This window comes from Odontesthes bonariensis, chromosome 5, assembly GCF_027942865.1.
Source record: "Odontesthes bonariensis isolate fOdoBon6 chromosome 5, fOdoBon6.hap1, whole genome shotgun sequence".
Classification (NCBI taxonomy): domain Eukaryota; kingdom Metazoa; phylum Chordata; class Actinopteri; order Atheriniformes; family Atherinopsidae; genus Odontesthes; species Odontesthes bonariensis.
Genome location: NC_134510.1, coordinates 17,265,719 through 17,282,002, shown reverse-complemented (window position 1 = coordinate 17,282,002; position 16,284 = coordinate 17,265,719). Strand labels below are relative to the sequence as shown.

At 41.5% G+C, this 16,284-nt stretch overlaps 1 protein-coding gene across 8 annotated transcripts in view; it reads left to right on the top strand.

The window, feature by feature from the left end:
* triob (trio Rho guanine nucleotide exchange factor b) overlaps positions 1 to 16,284 on the top strand; it is a 99,580-nt gene that overhangs the window by 28,786 nt on the left and 54,510 nt on the right. For 7 of the 8 annotated variants that reach the window (XM_075465089.1, XM_075465086.1, XM_075465085.1 and 4 more), the window contains 5 exons: positions 6,714 to 6,788; positions 9,255 to 9,369; positions 13,114 to 13,306; positions 14,548 to 14,652; positions 14,843 to 15,313. In XM_075465089.1, the coding sequence (XP_075321204.1) occupies positions 6,714 to 6,788; positions 9,255 to 9,369; positions 13,114 to 13,306; positions 14,548 to 14,652; positions 14,843 to 15,313 (959 nt within the window). Of the gene's footprint in view, positions 1 to 6,713; positions 6,789 to 9,254; positions 9,370 to 12,772; positions 12,886 to 13,113; positions 13,307 to 14,547; positions 14,653 to 14,842; positions 15,314 to 16,284 lie in introns of those variants that run through there. The other variant, XM_075465091.1, reaches the window with a different exon arrangement.

The window sequence follows — 16,284 nt, the reverse complement described above, 5'->3', positions numbered from 1 at the left end:
GCTCACATTAATATTATGATATAAAATCCATTTTGTAAAGACTAAAGCCCCTAATCTCTGTACTTCACCACAGTTATCCTTTATAAGCAGCTGGAATGTGTGTTATCATGTTTGTTCTGAGACGATTGGGACATCAGCCAGGGGAATTGTACTGTAGTATTTCTACTGTGTTATTTAGCGGGCCTGATCTGCTCCACTACACACACAGCCAGCTTGTAATTGGTCTGAGTTTGAGGTTACGAGGTTACAAGCTAGAGGATTGGCATCGTGAGACATGCCAGGATGCACATATGCAGTATGTACTGTCTAGCCTGTGGTCTAAAGGATTGGAATCAAAGGGATTGGGCCTGTGAACTGAGGCCATGTGTTCCAGCTCTGTTGACAGACAATTCAGATACACAGTTGTATCTCCAACTGGATTATGAGTTCGATGTTAACTACGATTAAATTGTACCTGGAAACAAGTCTGCAACCATAAAAGATGTAGAAAAGTTAAAAACTGGTACATTATGACATCAGTCCTGGAGTCGGGAGGGAAAACGGAAATGAATTGGCACGCCTCTGCTGCACAGCTATGTCAGTTGGCAGATTTAGGCCACAGTCCTTGTGGTGTTATAAAGACACGAAGGTCTAAGCGGAGGGAATCTGTGCCACTTCTTGCTCAGCCTCTGTGTGCTTCCTAATCATGTAGAGCAACAGGAGTCTAAATGCACTGTATCCACTACTCTGACTCCATGAAGGAATTCTCACAGTGGCTACATTTACATTTAAAACAATATTAGACAATATAATGGTTGTGGTGTTGGTGTGAGTTGCAGAAGGTCCATTCATGTTGCCAATTACATGTTACAGAGGATAGTCCGATTAATGACCAACGTCTTACGTCTCGCTTCAGCAGTTGCAGTGTTCTCACCCATTCAAAGTTTAGATCACTGAAAACATTAGCCTTGCCCCAAAGGTGCACGTTTTTACGTTAGCCCATGAACTCCATGAGCCAGAGCCGGTGTCGCCTGATCTTGCGACAGAAACAAGCAACCTGGTCTGCGAACAGAAACCCAAAAGAAATCATGATGCTCTTGAAAACAAGCCCAAGTAGATCTGGCAACTCCAGAGCCTTAAGAGGAACATCCCCTGACTGTGCATCTTATTCCCATGATTTTGCACACGAGAATGATTGAGAAATAATTTGTCCATTTGTCAACACCTGATAAGACGATAGATTTCTTGGCATCTCCAGCAACCTAGATATTTTTCTGGAGAATTGTAATGCTCCACATGAATTATAAATAATTGTTTGTGTATCATGCATTATGGATTACCTTTCCCCTTCAGGCATGTCGGTTTAAGATATTCTGATTGCATGTGCTAACAGTGATGGTAGATGTGCAAGTGTGTGTGTGTGTGTGTGTGTGTGTGTGTGTGTGTGTGCAGAGCATGGACGTGCATGTCTCTGTCATGGATGACAAACCGGCATAAATGGCTTATGCTTACATGATCTACCATCTGACACTCGTGCAGTTGTTTCTTTGTCCTGCAGTCATCATCTTTTATTTCTTGATACTGTGTAGATTTAGGGGCAGAGGTGTCTCTGTGAGCTCTGCCCTTTGCTTTTGATTGTGAAAATCTTTTTTTTAAAAAAAGAAGAAAATTCTAAATCTCACTGTAAAAGAAAAACAGTATTTCCTGGACGAACACCATGCATTTCACCTCATTTGAGAGGGCACCAAGCGCACACTGACAGTTGAATGGATTGCTCTCATTATGAGTGTGTTATGAAGAAGCAGTCTGTGATTAAAAAGCTTTATTTCATGCTCAGCAGGCTTGTAAAATCAAGGCCTGTGTGTAGTGAAGAGAAGAGGTGTGTGCTTGTGTGTAAGTGTGTGAAGTCAGAGGCGATGATGGGATTTCATGAATCACCGTGTGTAGGGTAATACTTTATTTTTCCTGTGGCATATTCTGGGTTTTATTGCTGTATATAAACACGACTAAAATTAGGAAATGCTCCGTGGCTGTATGTGTAATTGTGGCATTGTGTCTATTTTACTGTGTGGACATTTCAAGTAATGGGCAGTCATACTTTGGAATCAACATACTTTTAACCAGCTGCTTTTTTTTTATTTGTTTCCTTTATGGTCATGCAACACTTAAATAGAATGCTTCAAGGTAATTTTCACAATCTGTGCTGCAACATTAAGATAGAAAACTCTTATGACCGCCTCATGTGTTTCTAGCTTGAGGCATAAACCTGTGGTGCATGTAGCCTATGTCCACCTTTCTGCCAGACCTGGTCTGATATGGTTTCAAAAGAGGTGCCAAGCAACAGTTTGAGCTGGGCTGCAGCGCTTTAATAGAGGTCAGCGCTGGCTGTGTGCCAGAGCCGGTATCTTACATAAACTGCCACTGTGAGGAATGTGTCTGGGCACACTTCACAGGAAACACACACGCACATGTGCTAACACACAAAGTGCTTGAGGTTTTTTTTTTTGTTCTGCCTGCGCCCCGTCGTGCTGATGTTTGATACATACTCGCACACACGCACACATACACATTTCCAATCATTTTCATGTCTTTTTGCCATGTTGGTTTGTCTGTTTGAGCTAGAGAGAAGGTGATTGGATGAGAACCAGGTGCAGCAGGTTATACAGACACAGAGAGGAGGATGATAAAAGCTCTGTGTGCGTGTGAATGGCGAGGAAAGCACTCCGCCATTCAGTTCTTGCATGGAAACAGGATGAAACCACTATTGCTATACCAGCCCCCTTGTTCCCCAGCTGGTTGTGACATCATTCATGCAGGCCAGTCTAGCTCTTGCCACAGCGAGCTAATGTGCTGTCGCTCAAGCCTGGCTGTTGCTCTTAACTCTCTCAGACTGTGGCTCAAATCAATATTGGAGGAGCCATTAAAACCAGGAGGAATTATTTAGCCATCGTCTTCTGAAGTCTCCACTGTCCACACTATCATATTCGCAGTGTGCTGATGTTCATTCTGTCATCACGTACTTCATGATGCTCCCCCACTTGTATCATTTTCAGCCTGTGCCTCACTGAGCCATTCATTTTTTATGTCTTTTCATCCATCAACTCTTTTTTTGTTTTTTTTGTAGTCTGTCCTCAGGTTAGGCTATATCTCATTCCCAAGCTTGAAGAGGCAGTCATAGTTTTGTGATCTAACTCACCACACGTATCAAGATGTGAGCCAAAAAGATAGGCTTTAAGAGGAAAGAATCTGCTTCAAGTCATTTGAATATTATGACTGACTCACTGGTTGGCTCTTGGTTTGTGTGTGTCTGTGTGTGTGCTTAATTCTCAGTTATAAGTTATCTCACCACCATCTAATTAGCTTTATTTCCATTTCAGTGTGATCGATTGTCAAAATGAACCGTCAAAGCAGCACTGTCCATCTGAGAGGTTGTTAGCCCTTTCCTCCAAAGGGTTTCTTTCCCTGTGTAAGTTTAGCACTATGCTTAGTGGCATTGTCATGCTAAAAGACAAACCTCTATCCCAGTCTGAATTTTCTGTAGGCCTTCAGCCTCTTTTACATACACCTTTTCAAGCCGGGCCGGATGCACAAACATTGCACATAGTGTTGTGTGTGAAAGTACAGAGGCGGAATGGGAGGGTCAGCGATCTGCCGCTGATACGCCTCTGAGCCGGCAAGGGAGGTGGTAGCAGAGCGGAATGATCCCGCCTAGCGTGTGCTTACACAATTCACCTCGACACTGCTGAACTCCTAACTCTCCCCAATGGTGCTGTCTTCACTCGGCTTATTCCACGACGCCGGCTTGATGTGTGAAACACACAGCGATGCGGGGTTGATCCTTCTATATTTGGCATGGGAGAATTTCAAGGAGGAACAACAGCGGGTTGACAAAGATGTCTTTTTTTGCACCAATGAGAAGCAATGTATGAAAAATGCTTTAGTCTGCTCTGACTGGATTATCCTTTCCTCATGCCTGGGTAGATGCTCAGATATCTCTTTGTAAAATCCAACTCTGCTTTCTTGTTGTTTCTTTACACGACGGGTATTCTCTGGTCACTTTTTCATAAAGACCACCTTTTTGGAGTGAACAGCTTAAAGTGGAACTGTGGAGAGACGATGCTGTCTCTGCTGTGGAGCTTTGCAGCTCCTTTGAGGTTACGTTTGGCCTCTTTGTTCCCTCTCTAGTTAATGCTCTCATGGCTCGTCTGTGAGCTTTGTTGGTTTGCCATTTCTTGGCGGGTTTGTTGTGGTGCAATATTCTTTCCATTTTGTGATGATGGCTTTAATGGTGCTCCATGGGATTTCCAAAGTTTCAGATATGTTTTTTATAACCTAACCCTGATTTGTCCTTCTCAATTTCATCTGTTTGGAGAGTTACTTGGTCTTGGTAGTGCACTGCTACTGTATACCAGCAGTGAACCATGACCATTGGCCATCTTGGGGGGAGAAAAAAAACCAACAAACATGTAGCATCCCATAAGGTGTACGTACACTCAGTTGCTGACTGGTGACAATGGAGCTGGGCTCAGAATGCGTAACAGTAGAGCACACCAAAACCATGATTAAAACAAACATGATGATCTTGCACATATTGACTGTTATATGACAATTCTGACTGGATGTGACAGTCAGAATAAATATAGTTGGCAGTACAGCCCATTACATTTGAATTACTAACAAATTAATGATGGTTTTATTTGAAAACTGATGGCGATGACCATGATAGACTTTTTAAATTGGAAAACCCATATTTCAAAATGGCAAATGAACCCATCAGTGAGCTTTTGTAACTTAGCTGATTTTGTTATCTAGACAGGTACCGTACATAGCTGGTGCAGTTGAAATAATTCACAAAAGCCTTGATTTGTTTTGTGCCAAGTTCAGCGTGTGTGGGGATTCTTTTGGCTTTGCATTAAAAGTTCATTTTGAGAACTGCATGGCTAATGAATTAGCCACGATATCCTCCTCACTCTCTACTGATATCATACTCAAAAGGCTAGCTGGCTTGTCTTCCGTTCTCATGAGCCACTCTCCATTTAAAAAGTACGCTGAAAAGCCTTTGGGATGCTTGTGATTCATTGTCCCACAGCAGGGAAAACTTGCCATATTGTTTGTCACACACAGCTCACCCATTTAGGGAAAAGATGTGATGGGTCAGTTTAGCCATCATTTCATATAGAGCTCTTACTGAGCATATATAATTTTGCCCTCAGTCATACTACAGACGGCCGACCAATCACAGAGCACGGAACACATTCTTTCGTCTTCCAAGTAAAGCGGGGCTGGAAAAATTCAGCACAGTCTGAATGGACCAATTGGAGAGTTTGTTTTTGTAGAAACATTTGGTTTGATTAAATTCAGGAGTTTGCAAGACGATAATAGAACTGAAGATTCTTAAGATTGAAAATAAGAGGGCCTCGACAGCTTGCGTCTGGTGTATACGTGCCAGTCCACTGGTGGACATAATTGTACCAAGACCTCTGAAGGTATTTGGCAGCACAAGATCATAATTGAAGGGTTCAAAGCAGAGGGGAAGAATGCATGTGCACACTTTGTTAGTTTTCAATTCTTTAGAAAGCTCTATTAAGAACGTTTTTTTTCTCCTTAAAATCCGACTTGAAAGGTTTCTTTTTATAGTTCCGTTAATTAAAATCTCAAGACTCGTTACAAGTTGTAAATCAGCAAAATCTGAAAAATGCCAAAGGGTGTAAACTACATTCACTGGTCAAACCTGTCGATAGCATCATGGCAGATGAAAATCTTGTCATCATTGCAGTCCGGCCCCTCGTGTGTACATTGTCCAGATTAATGCATCCGGTTATTAGTAATACTCGAACTGGTTGCATGCGTGACTAACTCCGACGCACCCAAAAGAGAAGTTAGTTGATGTGTGTCTGTGCGTAGCTGCTGCATCTTTCTCTCTGGTATTAACCGGTGTGCCATCTGTTGAGGAGGCGAGGCAACAGGGTTGACATTTGAAGAACATACCAACAGACCGAGCAAGATGAGGGAGGAAAATTCCTTCTAAACCAGGCTAGACTAAACATTTAGTGCTGCAACAAAGCACTGCTTCAAAAACAATGCCTTTTTTTCAATTTGCTGGACCTTTTTTGGAACCTATGAAAGACAGACCAATAAAGGCTTTGTTAGAAATTCAATTGATCTGCAGTCTAATTGCTACAGTCTAACAGTAACGCACACCACACTACACCATTGCTTGCCCGGCCATGGTTAATCATGATGTTCAGCTATAAACAATCCATAAAGTCATATATCAGATTAATTTATATGATACAGGTTAGCGGCTGATATAAATGCAGATATCACGTTGTTTTTTGGGTTTTTTTTGCTCCATTAAGGTAAGAACTGAAGCAGAAGAATGTGATCATTGCTGTTTGTCTTTTTGTTACATATTTGCAAGGCAAAAGTCAAACCCATTACATTTTGGTGCAGATAAGGAACATTTTCATTAATATGGTAAAATACAACACCGTCCTCGGCGAGGGATGAGCGCTCTTGGTATGGTTTGAATAATTTAATAACAAAAACAGATGACACTTAAATGAGTTGCCTTGGATTAAACATTCGTCTCCATTGTCTCTGTTTTCTTACAGAGATCCGTTCTGTACTTAAAAGGGCACTTTTAAAAGCATTCTATGTCAAATATATGTTAACTGATCATCAATAACAAAGTCACGTGTGTCAACTTATCACTATTTTTCCTTGTGTTTCAGGGTTTCATCGCAATGAGGATATGAAGGCCATTGATGTGCTCCCCATCCTCAAGGAGAAGGTCGCCTTTCTCTCCGGTAAGTTACACTTACAGTAGAGTAGACATCATTGATAGGATATTGACACTTTGTTCATCAAAACTGGCATTCACTGCAGTTTTAGTGAAGAGATATGATAATTAATTGAAATGTATACTCTTTTGTTATTTGAAGAGCTGTTGTGTTTGCAAAGTGATGCAAGACGGGTTCATCAGAAGAGGCGATTGTTCAGTAAAGTGAGGTCATCATGATCAGTAGCACATAAGAGAGGTTGCACTGATGCGGTGTTGTCATCGAGGAAGGGACAGTTTCCGTCTGTACATAACATACTGACTTGCTCATTTAGTTTTTTTACCACATTTTCTTCCCCTTTTAATTGACCTTAAGTAGATTCAGTTTATTTTTTTTTTTAAATCCTCAAAGTTCGCTCTGACGGCCAATTTGCCGTTTTAAAATGTTCAATAAATCTATTACAATGAGATGAATACTCTTGATCGTGATCAATATTCTGTTAATAAAACTTTTTTTTAAAAAAGACGTTATTAATAGAAAAATGAAACGCTTTTATGTGAAACCATTTATTAAATGATTCAAATTTATAATCAAAAAAATATTTTATTGTCCGTATTCCTATCATAATGGGTAATCATTACACATCTATTTAATGCGTAATCTCAAGGTTGCCAGCAAGTTTAGCAGAGTTGATGTTCGACTGGATCAGCTACTCCTCCAAGTGCCTCGCAGCTGCTAGTTGTTTAAGCCAGTTAAAACATTTAACCAACAACAACAGTGTCAAAACCATTCTCAATCAACTAGACGCTGCCGCTGTAAGTAAAGTCAGCGTAAAGCCAGTGACATCTCATTATATATACCTAGCTTAACAAAGCTACGCATGCTGACACACTTCCCTAGCAGGCTAAGATTGTCAGCGGTAACTACCTTGATTGACTAAGCGGCTTCAAAATGATGTTATAAAGTCACCAGCAGCAGCTAATTATACCCGGTTATTCAGTTAGCCGACCTCAGCCACCAGTCGAAGCATTTTGTAGCTGATGTTAAGCCTGCAAGCTGAAGACGTAGGGGAGGGTGTCATTTTAAACATGATTGGGAATTGTAAATCATTAAAGGGGAACTCCGGGGCATTTGAAGCGCGTTTCCATTGCTAGAGGTTGTCAAATACTGATAGTAGGACACAGAGAGGTGCAAATCTGCGCTCCCTGTGTGGAGATCGCGCTGTTCGCACAGTGTGTCATGCGAGGCTAATACGTGGTGGCTAAGGGGCAACTGCTAAACCTTCCACGTAAAACAACAACTTGCACACAGCAGAAACGTCACACCACTTTATAAACCATCCAACAATAAAGTCACAAGCCTTACCATCAAAACCAAATGCATGGTTCTCACATTAGTGGCATGGGGACGTTACAAAACAACTTTATAAACAGCATGTAACTCACCGGCTGGTTGTAGGCTTGCGCATGTGAAAGCCCAAAAGAGTCGATGGACGATAATCCCATATACAAAGCAATTATTTTCTCTAGAAAAACTGCGTTCAAGTATTTAAAACATTACAACAATACATGCCCAGTAATATTGTTGTAATGTTTTAAATACTTGAACGCAGTTTTTCTAGAGAAGATAATTGTTTTGTATATGGGATTATCGTCCATCGACTCTTTTGGGCTTTCACATGCGCGAGCCTACAACCAGCCGGTGAGTTACATGCTGTTTATAAAGTTGTTTTGTAACGTCCCCATGCCAGTAATGTGAGAACCATGCATATGGTTTTGATGGTAAGGCTTGTGACTTTATTGTCGGATGGTTTATAAAGTGGTGTGACGTTTCTGCTGTGTGCAAGTTGTTGTTTTACGTGGAAGGGTTAGCAGTTGCCCCTTAGCCACCACGTATTAGCCTCGCATGACATGCTGTGCGAACAGCGCTATCTCCACACAGGGAGCGCAGATTTGTACCTCTCTGTGTCCTACTATCAGTATTTGACAACCTCTAGCAATGGAAACGCGCTTCAAATGCCCCGGAGTTCCCCTTTAAAGTTAGAAGACACTTGGTTATTTCTGGGCACTTTTTTGACTATTGTTTTGACCGTGAACATTAGCATGACTGTGTGCAGTTTGAGAACGTGTTTTTCTTTTCGCATTTGTGGTTCACGTGCCATTACCCACTTTGTCATCATGAGAGCAATCTGACCCTGACTCTGCGGTTGGACTCAGAGTGACCATGACTAACACCAGACAGACCCACAGATGGCATCCATATAAACGAAAAAGTCATCTCATAACACTGCTGCAATCTGTTCAGATTGTTTCTGGGGGTTATTTACCACAAATTTAACTCTCTTGCCACAAAAACAACATTGTTTTGAAATCTTAATGAGCTCATCTGTTTTATTCAGTTTGCTTGTTGCAATTACTTGAGCAGGTTGCTGAACAAAGACATTGCTAACGGTCATATCAACCACTCCTTCTGTCGTCCTTATTTTGTCCAAAGGTGGCAGAGACAGACGTGGAGGTCCAGTTCTCACCTTTCCAGCACGTAGCAACCATGACAGAATACGACCGGAGGACCTGCGCAGGCTTATAGCGTACCTGGCTACCGTTCCCAGGTAGGAAGCGTACCCACCCACCAGCTTGCTGACACTTTTAAAGGAGGTTTAAAGTTATCAATGCAAATTGTAGACATGCACAAACGCTCAGAACATATCATGGGTTAGAGGAGTGATTTTTTTTTTTCTTTGAAGTGGGTCTGACACAAGTGAACATGTTGACAACCCGATGTAGTTAACCCTCATCCCATTTTATCCGTCTGAAATAAGACCCTCCTAAAGTTTCAAGCCTATTTTTAGTTTTGGAATTTTTCTCCAATTTCCTTTACCTTTCATACGGCCATTTGTGATGAGGGAGCTGAAAGGAGCAACATTTCTCCCGTAAAGCCACCAGACACCTTTAATAGAAATAGACATTTTACTTTTGCTCGTCTGCCTCTGTCTCAGTCAGTTTTGCAGATTGTGTGACTTTGGTGCTTAAAAACGGGATTCAAACTAACCCTCCAAAGCACAGAAGTCGAGGACTCCCACAAATTATTATAAACTGCACTGCAAATTGGTTTTCTGTCAACAAGATATAGCAGTTAAAATATTATGCACTTAGCGGACATTGAGAAGGCTTTTTAAAGGGGGTTAAAATATGCTTTGCTGCTAAGCCTGCGTACAGCAGGTTGTTCCTTAGCTTCCGTGCTCATATTTCTATCTGCTCCCTGAACTGAGGCTGTACTGACTGCCATTTGTCAGTTATACTCTTACGAAAGTTCAGTACCGTAATTCCAAATGAGTGAACCATCCCTGGGATTTGAAACAGGCTCATCTGCTACGGCCCTATTTAGAGAAACTGCACACATCTCATTCTTTCTTTGTGTCAGACTTTCCCACCTTGCTTGGATTTAAAAAAAAAAAAAGAAAAACAGGGAAAAAGACCTAAGGCTATGAAGAGCTGCGATTGTTTAAGTTTGGATTGTCGGAGCAGATTCACCGCCCATTCTTCTTCTCCCCTCTTTAACTTCCTTTTAGCTCTTTAGAAAAACGATTCTCTCTTTTATGTAGACCTCCGTCTATCCCCAATCTCTCTGTCCGGTTAAAACGAGTGAGTTGTAATTAAACCTCAAAACTTCATGAACATCTATTAGTCTTTTAAATCTGTTGACTTTTCTTTTCGGCTCCCCTGTTTGCTGTGTTGTCTGAAAACTCCACACGCGGAGCCACAGGAGGTACCTGCAAAGTGGCAGTGCGTGTGCTTCTGTGCATGTTGAGCTTCAACTCTAAAAATACCTTTAATACGCTTCTCTGGGCTGTTTTGTTTTCAATAAGCTGTGACTGGCTCGGAGGGCAGCTTGCACTCCTCTGTTTTGTGGCCTCTCATCGCCCCCGTCCTACACTCCCTGCTGCTTTGCAGGTGCAACACTTTGAAGACTGTAGTGCTTTTAAGGAGAGTTTGGGGACTCGTCTTGAGGTGTGAGGTGGTTCAGCTCCTTTTAGGCGAAGCCCACGTCCATGTTCACTGCTTTTTTTGTTGCTGTTCTGAGATGTCAGAGGGAAGAAAAAAAACAGAAATGCTCAACGTTTACTCGATGACAACTGCGCCTTCTTTTTTTTTCATATAAAGTAGATAAACAGCACATGATACATTACACTGTCATTATTTATTTAACAAGGAATAAGTGCTGAAGCGTAAGCACACCCTCTCATTGTGTGCTCACCTTTGGCAGCGATTACTTGAAATAACTGTTTTCTGTATGATGTTGTTGTTGAGGAATTTTGGCCAACTTTATAGTGTTGTTTCAGATCATTTAAGTTGAAAGGTTTTCATTTGTCCCTTAGGTTCCTGCCCCAAGCATTTCCGTCCGGTTGAGTATTGTACTTTGACCGGACCATCACAACACCGTGATTCTTTTCCTTTTCAGACATCCTCTTGTAGATTTGCTGCTGTGCTTGGGATCATCGTGCTGTTGCATGACCCAATTTTAGCCAAGCTTTAGCTGACAGACAGATGGCCTCACATTTGACTCCAGCATGCTTTGGTATATAGAGGAGTTCATGGTCGACTCACTGACTGCAAGGTGCCCAGGTCCAGTGGCTTCTGAATAAGCCCAAATCATCACCCCTTGACCACCATCTTGTTTGACAATTGATACGAGTTGTTGGAGACGATATGCTTTAGTCCCATCTGTTCAAAGGACGTTCCTCTGAGGAGTCTTTTGGTCCGGCTTTCTGCTGCAACCCTTCCAAAAAAAAGTTTCTTTTTCTAACGGTACTGTCATGAGCTTTAACGTTTAACGTGCTGAGGCCTGTAGAGTCTGAGATGTACCTCTTGTGTTTTATGTATTTATTTTTTTTCAATTTATCTGCGGCATGAAATGGTCTGACCTACCTTGGGGGTAAATCCGCTCCTGGAAAGATGATAACTCCCAAGAATGTTTGAATGATTCCCTCCTAAATGTTTCCTGGTAAAATCATAATTAAGGAAGAAAAAAAAAAAGTATGTTTACTCTTTTTGGCTTTTGCACTTTTCAAAAAGGACTTGATATGTATCAGCGAAACAACAACCCCTGACCATTATCCTCCCCTATTTAAATCATATGTGGTATTCTGAGATATCTAAGTAATTCCTTAAAAATAACTCTCACCATTTTCTTCTTTTTGAAGTCCACCTCCATGAGGTTCGTTTCCAGTCAAGGCAACTATTTCTTCTACTGTAGCGATGCCAGCACAGGTTCTCGAGTAAAGTTGCCTATATTCTCGTTCACCTGCTTCATGGAAACGAGTCTGATTCACATTTCTATTTCATAGCCGCTCAAAAATAGCTTCAGATTTGCTTCGATGGTGAATGTAATCTTGGCTATTGCTCGTTCCCTTTGTTACTCCTTGGCATACACGGCTGAATAACAGCAGACCAGCAACCTGCCAAAACTTCTGCTTTTATAGAGGTGGGCACGCTTTCTTAAAATCAGTTAACCAACTGCATTTGATTAGCAGCACCTGGCTGCTACTTACCCCCTTAACTCCTATAGAAGCTGTCGGGGTGTTTTGAGTGTTTCACACTCTGCGTCTGCCTTTTTTACGTTAGTTTTTATGAAATGGAACATTAGTTTAACAGTGCCCTTATTTAAAGAAAAAAACATTTACAGTAAATTCCAGTTAAGTAAATAGCTCAATTTCTTTATAAAGAGAAGGGGGAGGGGTGAAATAAAACATTCATCAGAGGTGACAGGCCCGTTATCCCCCTTTTGTGACTGAGAAGTATTTCGACTGAGAGGGAGGCTGGCCTCTTCTTTTCTTCCTGTCTAAATATTTCTATTCTATCTTTTTTTTTGTACCCCCTTCCTCTGTGTCAGCTCTGCCTGCCTCTCTCTCTCTCTCTCTCTCTCATTCGCTCTCCTCTCCCTCCTCTCTCTGTTCTGTTTTTCTCTACCCATTTGGCCATCGAACTGTTTTCAGAGAGTGAGGTCAGAGTGAGATAGAGCAGGGGGGCCTGTGTCTGTTTCTGTGTCCTAGCGAGACACATTCAGAATAAAGCCTTTAATACTGAGAAACAACCTTTTATGGACTTGTACAGCAGCATGACTCCTGGTGAGTAGCAGTGGAAATTTCGGTGCCTGAATGTTTTAACTCTCTTTTTTTTTATTCTCCTGACGCTGTTGGGAACAAGACCTCTCTGCTTAAATCTTCCCAGCTATAACAGAGTTTTGACACAATAGTTGTTGTTTTTTCTGGTGCAATGGTTTCAAGTTAGAATTCTACGATATTTCGATGGTATCATTTGTTCCCCTAACCATTTGTCCTGGATGTTTTCTGCAGTGAGGAGGTGGCCAGACATGGCTTCACAGTCATTGTGGACATGCGCGGTTCTAAGTGGGACAGCATCAAACCATTGCTGAAGATCCTGCAAGAATCTTTCCCTTCTTGTATCCACGTTGCCCTCATCATAAAACCAGACAACTTCTGGCAAAAGCAGAGGACCAACTTTGGCAGCTCCAAGTTTGAATTCGAGGTGGGTGATGCTCTTTTTCTCCTACAGAAACGATAGGCTAATTATTTGTAGCCTGGATTTTGTTGATATTTTTGTGACGTACGTGAACCGTTATCCTCTTTTTGTGTATACTAGTTTATCATTACTCTGTTGTATTGACTTCCACAACAGTAGAATGCTGCATTTTCAAATGAACATATTTTTGGATTTCTTGCTAGTTTAGCATAGCTTTTGGCCTCACTTTACCAGCTCTAATTGGACTGCTGCTCTGTGACAGTGGCACTATTCTGTCCCGTGTGGGCTCGTGTAGCTGGTATATTTAGTCCTGACCCAGTTACCATGGAAACTGGATATATAGGACATATGGCAAAGAATTTCAACTTAACAGAATTTAGTTGAGTTGGGAGATGTAACTTTTTTTTTTTTTTTCCATGATTTCCACCACACACCGTCTTAATCCAGATTTTGCATCCGGTGACAGCCACGATGTCGCCAGTTTGATTCTCTTAGATTGGCTGCAAAGTTCAGGACCGGGGAGGCGGTCAAGATGTGTTCTCCTCTTTCGCACCAAATCCTGTCAAGTTTTCACAACTGCAGGTCATTACAGAAGTACAAGATCATGTTTTCACAGCGCACAGCTCCTTGCTACCAATGTAAATGTTTACAACTTCACCGGCTTACATGCAGCTTACAGGAACCTGACACCAAAGCGCCTGCGCAGGAGAGAACCCACTGAGAACCCAAATTGATTTGCAATTTATGTTTGGACTTCCTTAATACGGGTCAAGAGTCTGTTAGGCCTGTCTGTTAAATATTTACACGGTGTCGGCTCGAGTCTCAGATCTGCCCATCTAGTTTGTGTTTTGATTCCGTCTGCCTTACCCCGTTCAAGCTCACCTTTCTGTTTTTAGATCCTAAGAGTTTAAATTCCTGTATTTCCATCTTATTAATGATAACATGAATATTGTTTGGCTTTTTTTGTCACCACACCTATCTAAACAGTTGACATGCGGACCTGCTGATTCCGCACATTCTTTTCATGATCTCAGTTTAACGATGGGAAATATTTTTGAAAAGTTAGCATTTGATTAGGTGGTGAATGGTGTTAATGATGACTGTGTAACTTGTGGTGTTTTTTTTTTCCCCTTGTCCATTCTCAACCTTTTCACTTCCTTTCTTTGCTCATTGCTCCTTTACCATTTCTCTTTCTTTTGAATATCTCTTCTGATTCCATTTGTCTCGCATACACCTACGTGCCCCAGACGGTAATGGTCTCCTTAGAGGGTTTAACCAAAATTGTGGACCCATCGCAGCTGACAGCTGACTTCGAGGGCAGCTTAGAGTACAACCATGACGACTGGATTGAGGTTCTAAAGCTTTCTCTTTTTTCTCCCCCTTTTTGTTTCCTTTATTGTTCTAGAGCCGAGATGTTTTTTATGTTTAATTTAGAAAACAGCACCCCCAAGACTTAATGAGCAACTTTTGTCTTAGTCAGACATGGTTTAGTCCAATAGAATTTCCAATTTAGAAAGTCAGTGTTATTGTTTATTTTTCCAGGTGCGACTGTCGTTTGAGACTTTTGCCAGCGATGCAGCGCGAGCGTTGGCACGCCTGGAAGAGCTCCAGGAAACTTTGTCCCAGCGTGATCTGCCACGGGACTTGGAAGGGGCTCGACGTCTCATGGAAGAGCATGCTGCTTTGAAGAAAAGGGCCACGAAAGCCTCCATCGAGGAGCTGGACACACAGGGGCGAAGGCTGCTCCAAAGACTACAGTCGCAGACTGCAGGGGGCGGGAATATCTCTGAAAGTGGCTACGGTAACCGTGGTGGTGGAGCCAGTGGAGATTCTAGCGACCATCATCACGGTCTCCATGCACATGCTGACGCACACAATCTCGTGGCAAAAGTGACTGCTTTGTTGGATAAGCTCCACGGGACGCGACAGAATCTGCAGCAGCTGTGGCACATGAGGAAGCTGAAACTGGACCAGTGTTTCCAGCTGCGACTGTTTGAACAGGATGCTGAGAAGGTCAGAGTGCTTCTCTCTTCTTTTTTTTTTTTTTTTTAACAGGTTTCACATGTGCTTTACCCTGCCTATTGTTTGTTTTAGGAAAATAAGAATTGCACTGACACCCGGTACTCTCATGTTAAAAGTGTCAGTGCTATCATATATATCTTATCATAAGGTACATTTGTGGCCAGTGTTATTATGAAACATTGTGTAAAATATTCAAATTTTATAAATTCACCTTATTGATGATTAATTGAGTTTGATCAATTTATTGCTGATTTGTTTAAAACAGTCTTGATATGAAAGAAAAAATTTAAAAAAACACCTTATTACTTTGACTCTTGGTAGGGGGAGGGAGAGTTTCATCCTTCAACTGTTACAGCAGTGTTTCTTTTATTCACCATCCATGGGGTAAAAACTTTGCCTCCAGTATAGACATTTAGTGCAACGTGACCATGAAGCAATCCTTTAATGACATGTGCTCACTCTAAATGATAATCGAATGCAATTGAAATTGAATTCAGTCTGGTTGATCATCAGAGTAACAGTTCTTCTAATAAAATGTCATCAAACTTTATCAAATAGGTTGAAGATTCATGACTCTGTTTTGAAATCCCTGCACATTTCACCACTTCCATTGTTAAACTGTTGTATTGGATTGTTTTAGAATAGATTACCGTTGATTTAGTTTCCGTGTCATTATTTTTCATTGCTTCTACCATTGAGGCAACTTTCCGAGCACATTTCTGAGCCATTTCCTGAACTGAAAGGATGAGCGATCATTGTAACAATTCGAAAAGGGCTTAAAACTAATCAGGTTACTCGATAAATTATATCTTCTCTTTTAATTTACGTCCTGTATTTTCAATTCACATGCGTTTTCTGTTATTGAATTTCTGCACTACCATTTGTAAGGAGCACACACAGCTTGTTGTGTTTCTTCTACTTGTAACAAAGAAGGATGAAGTGGCATGCCTCGAACAGTCAGT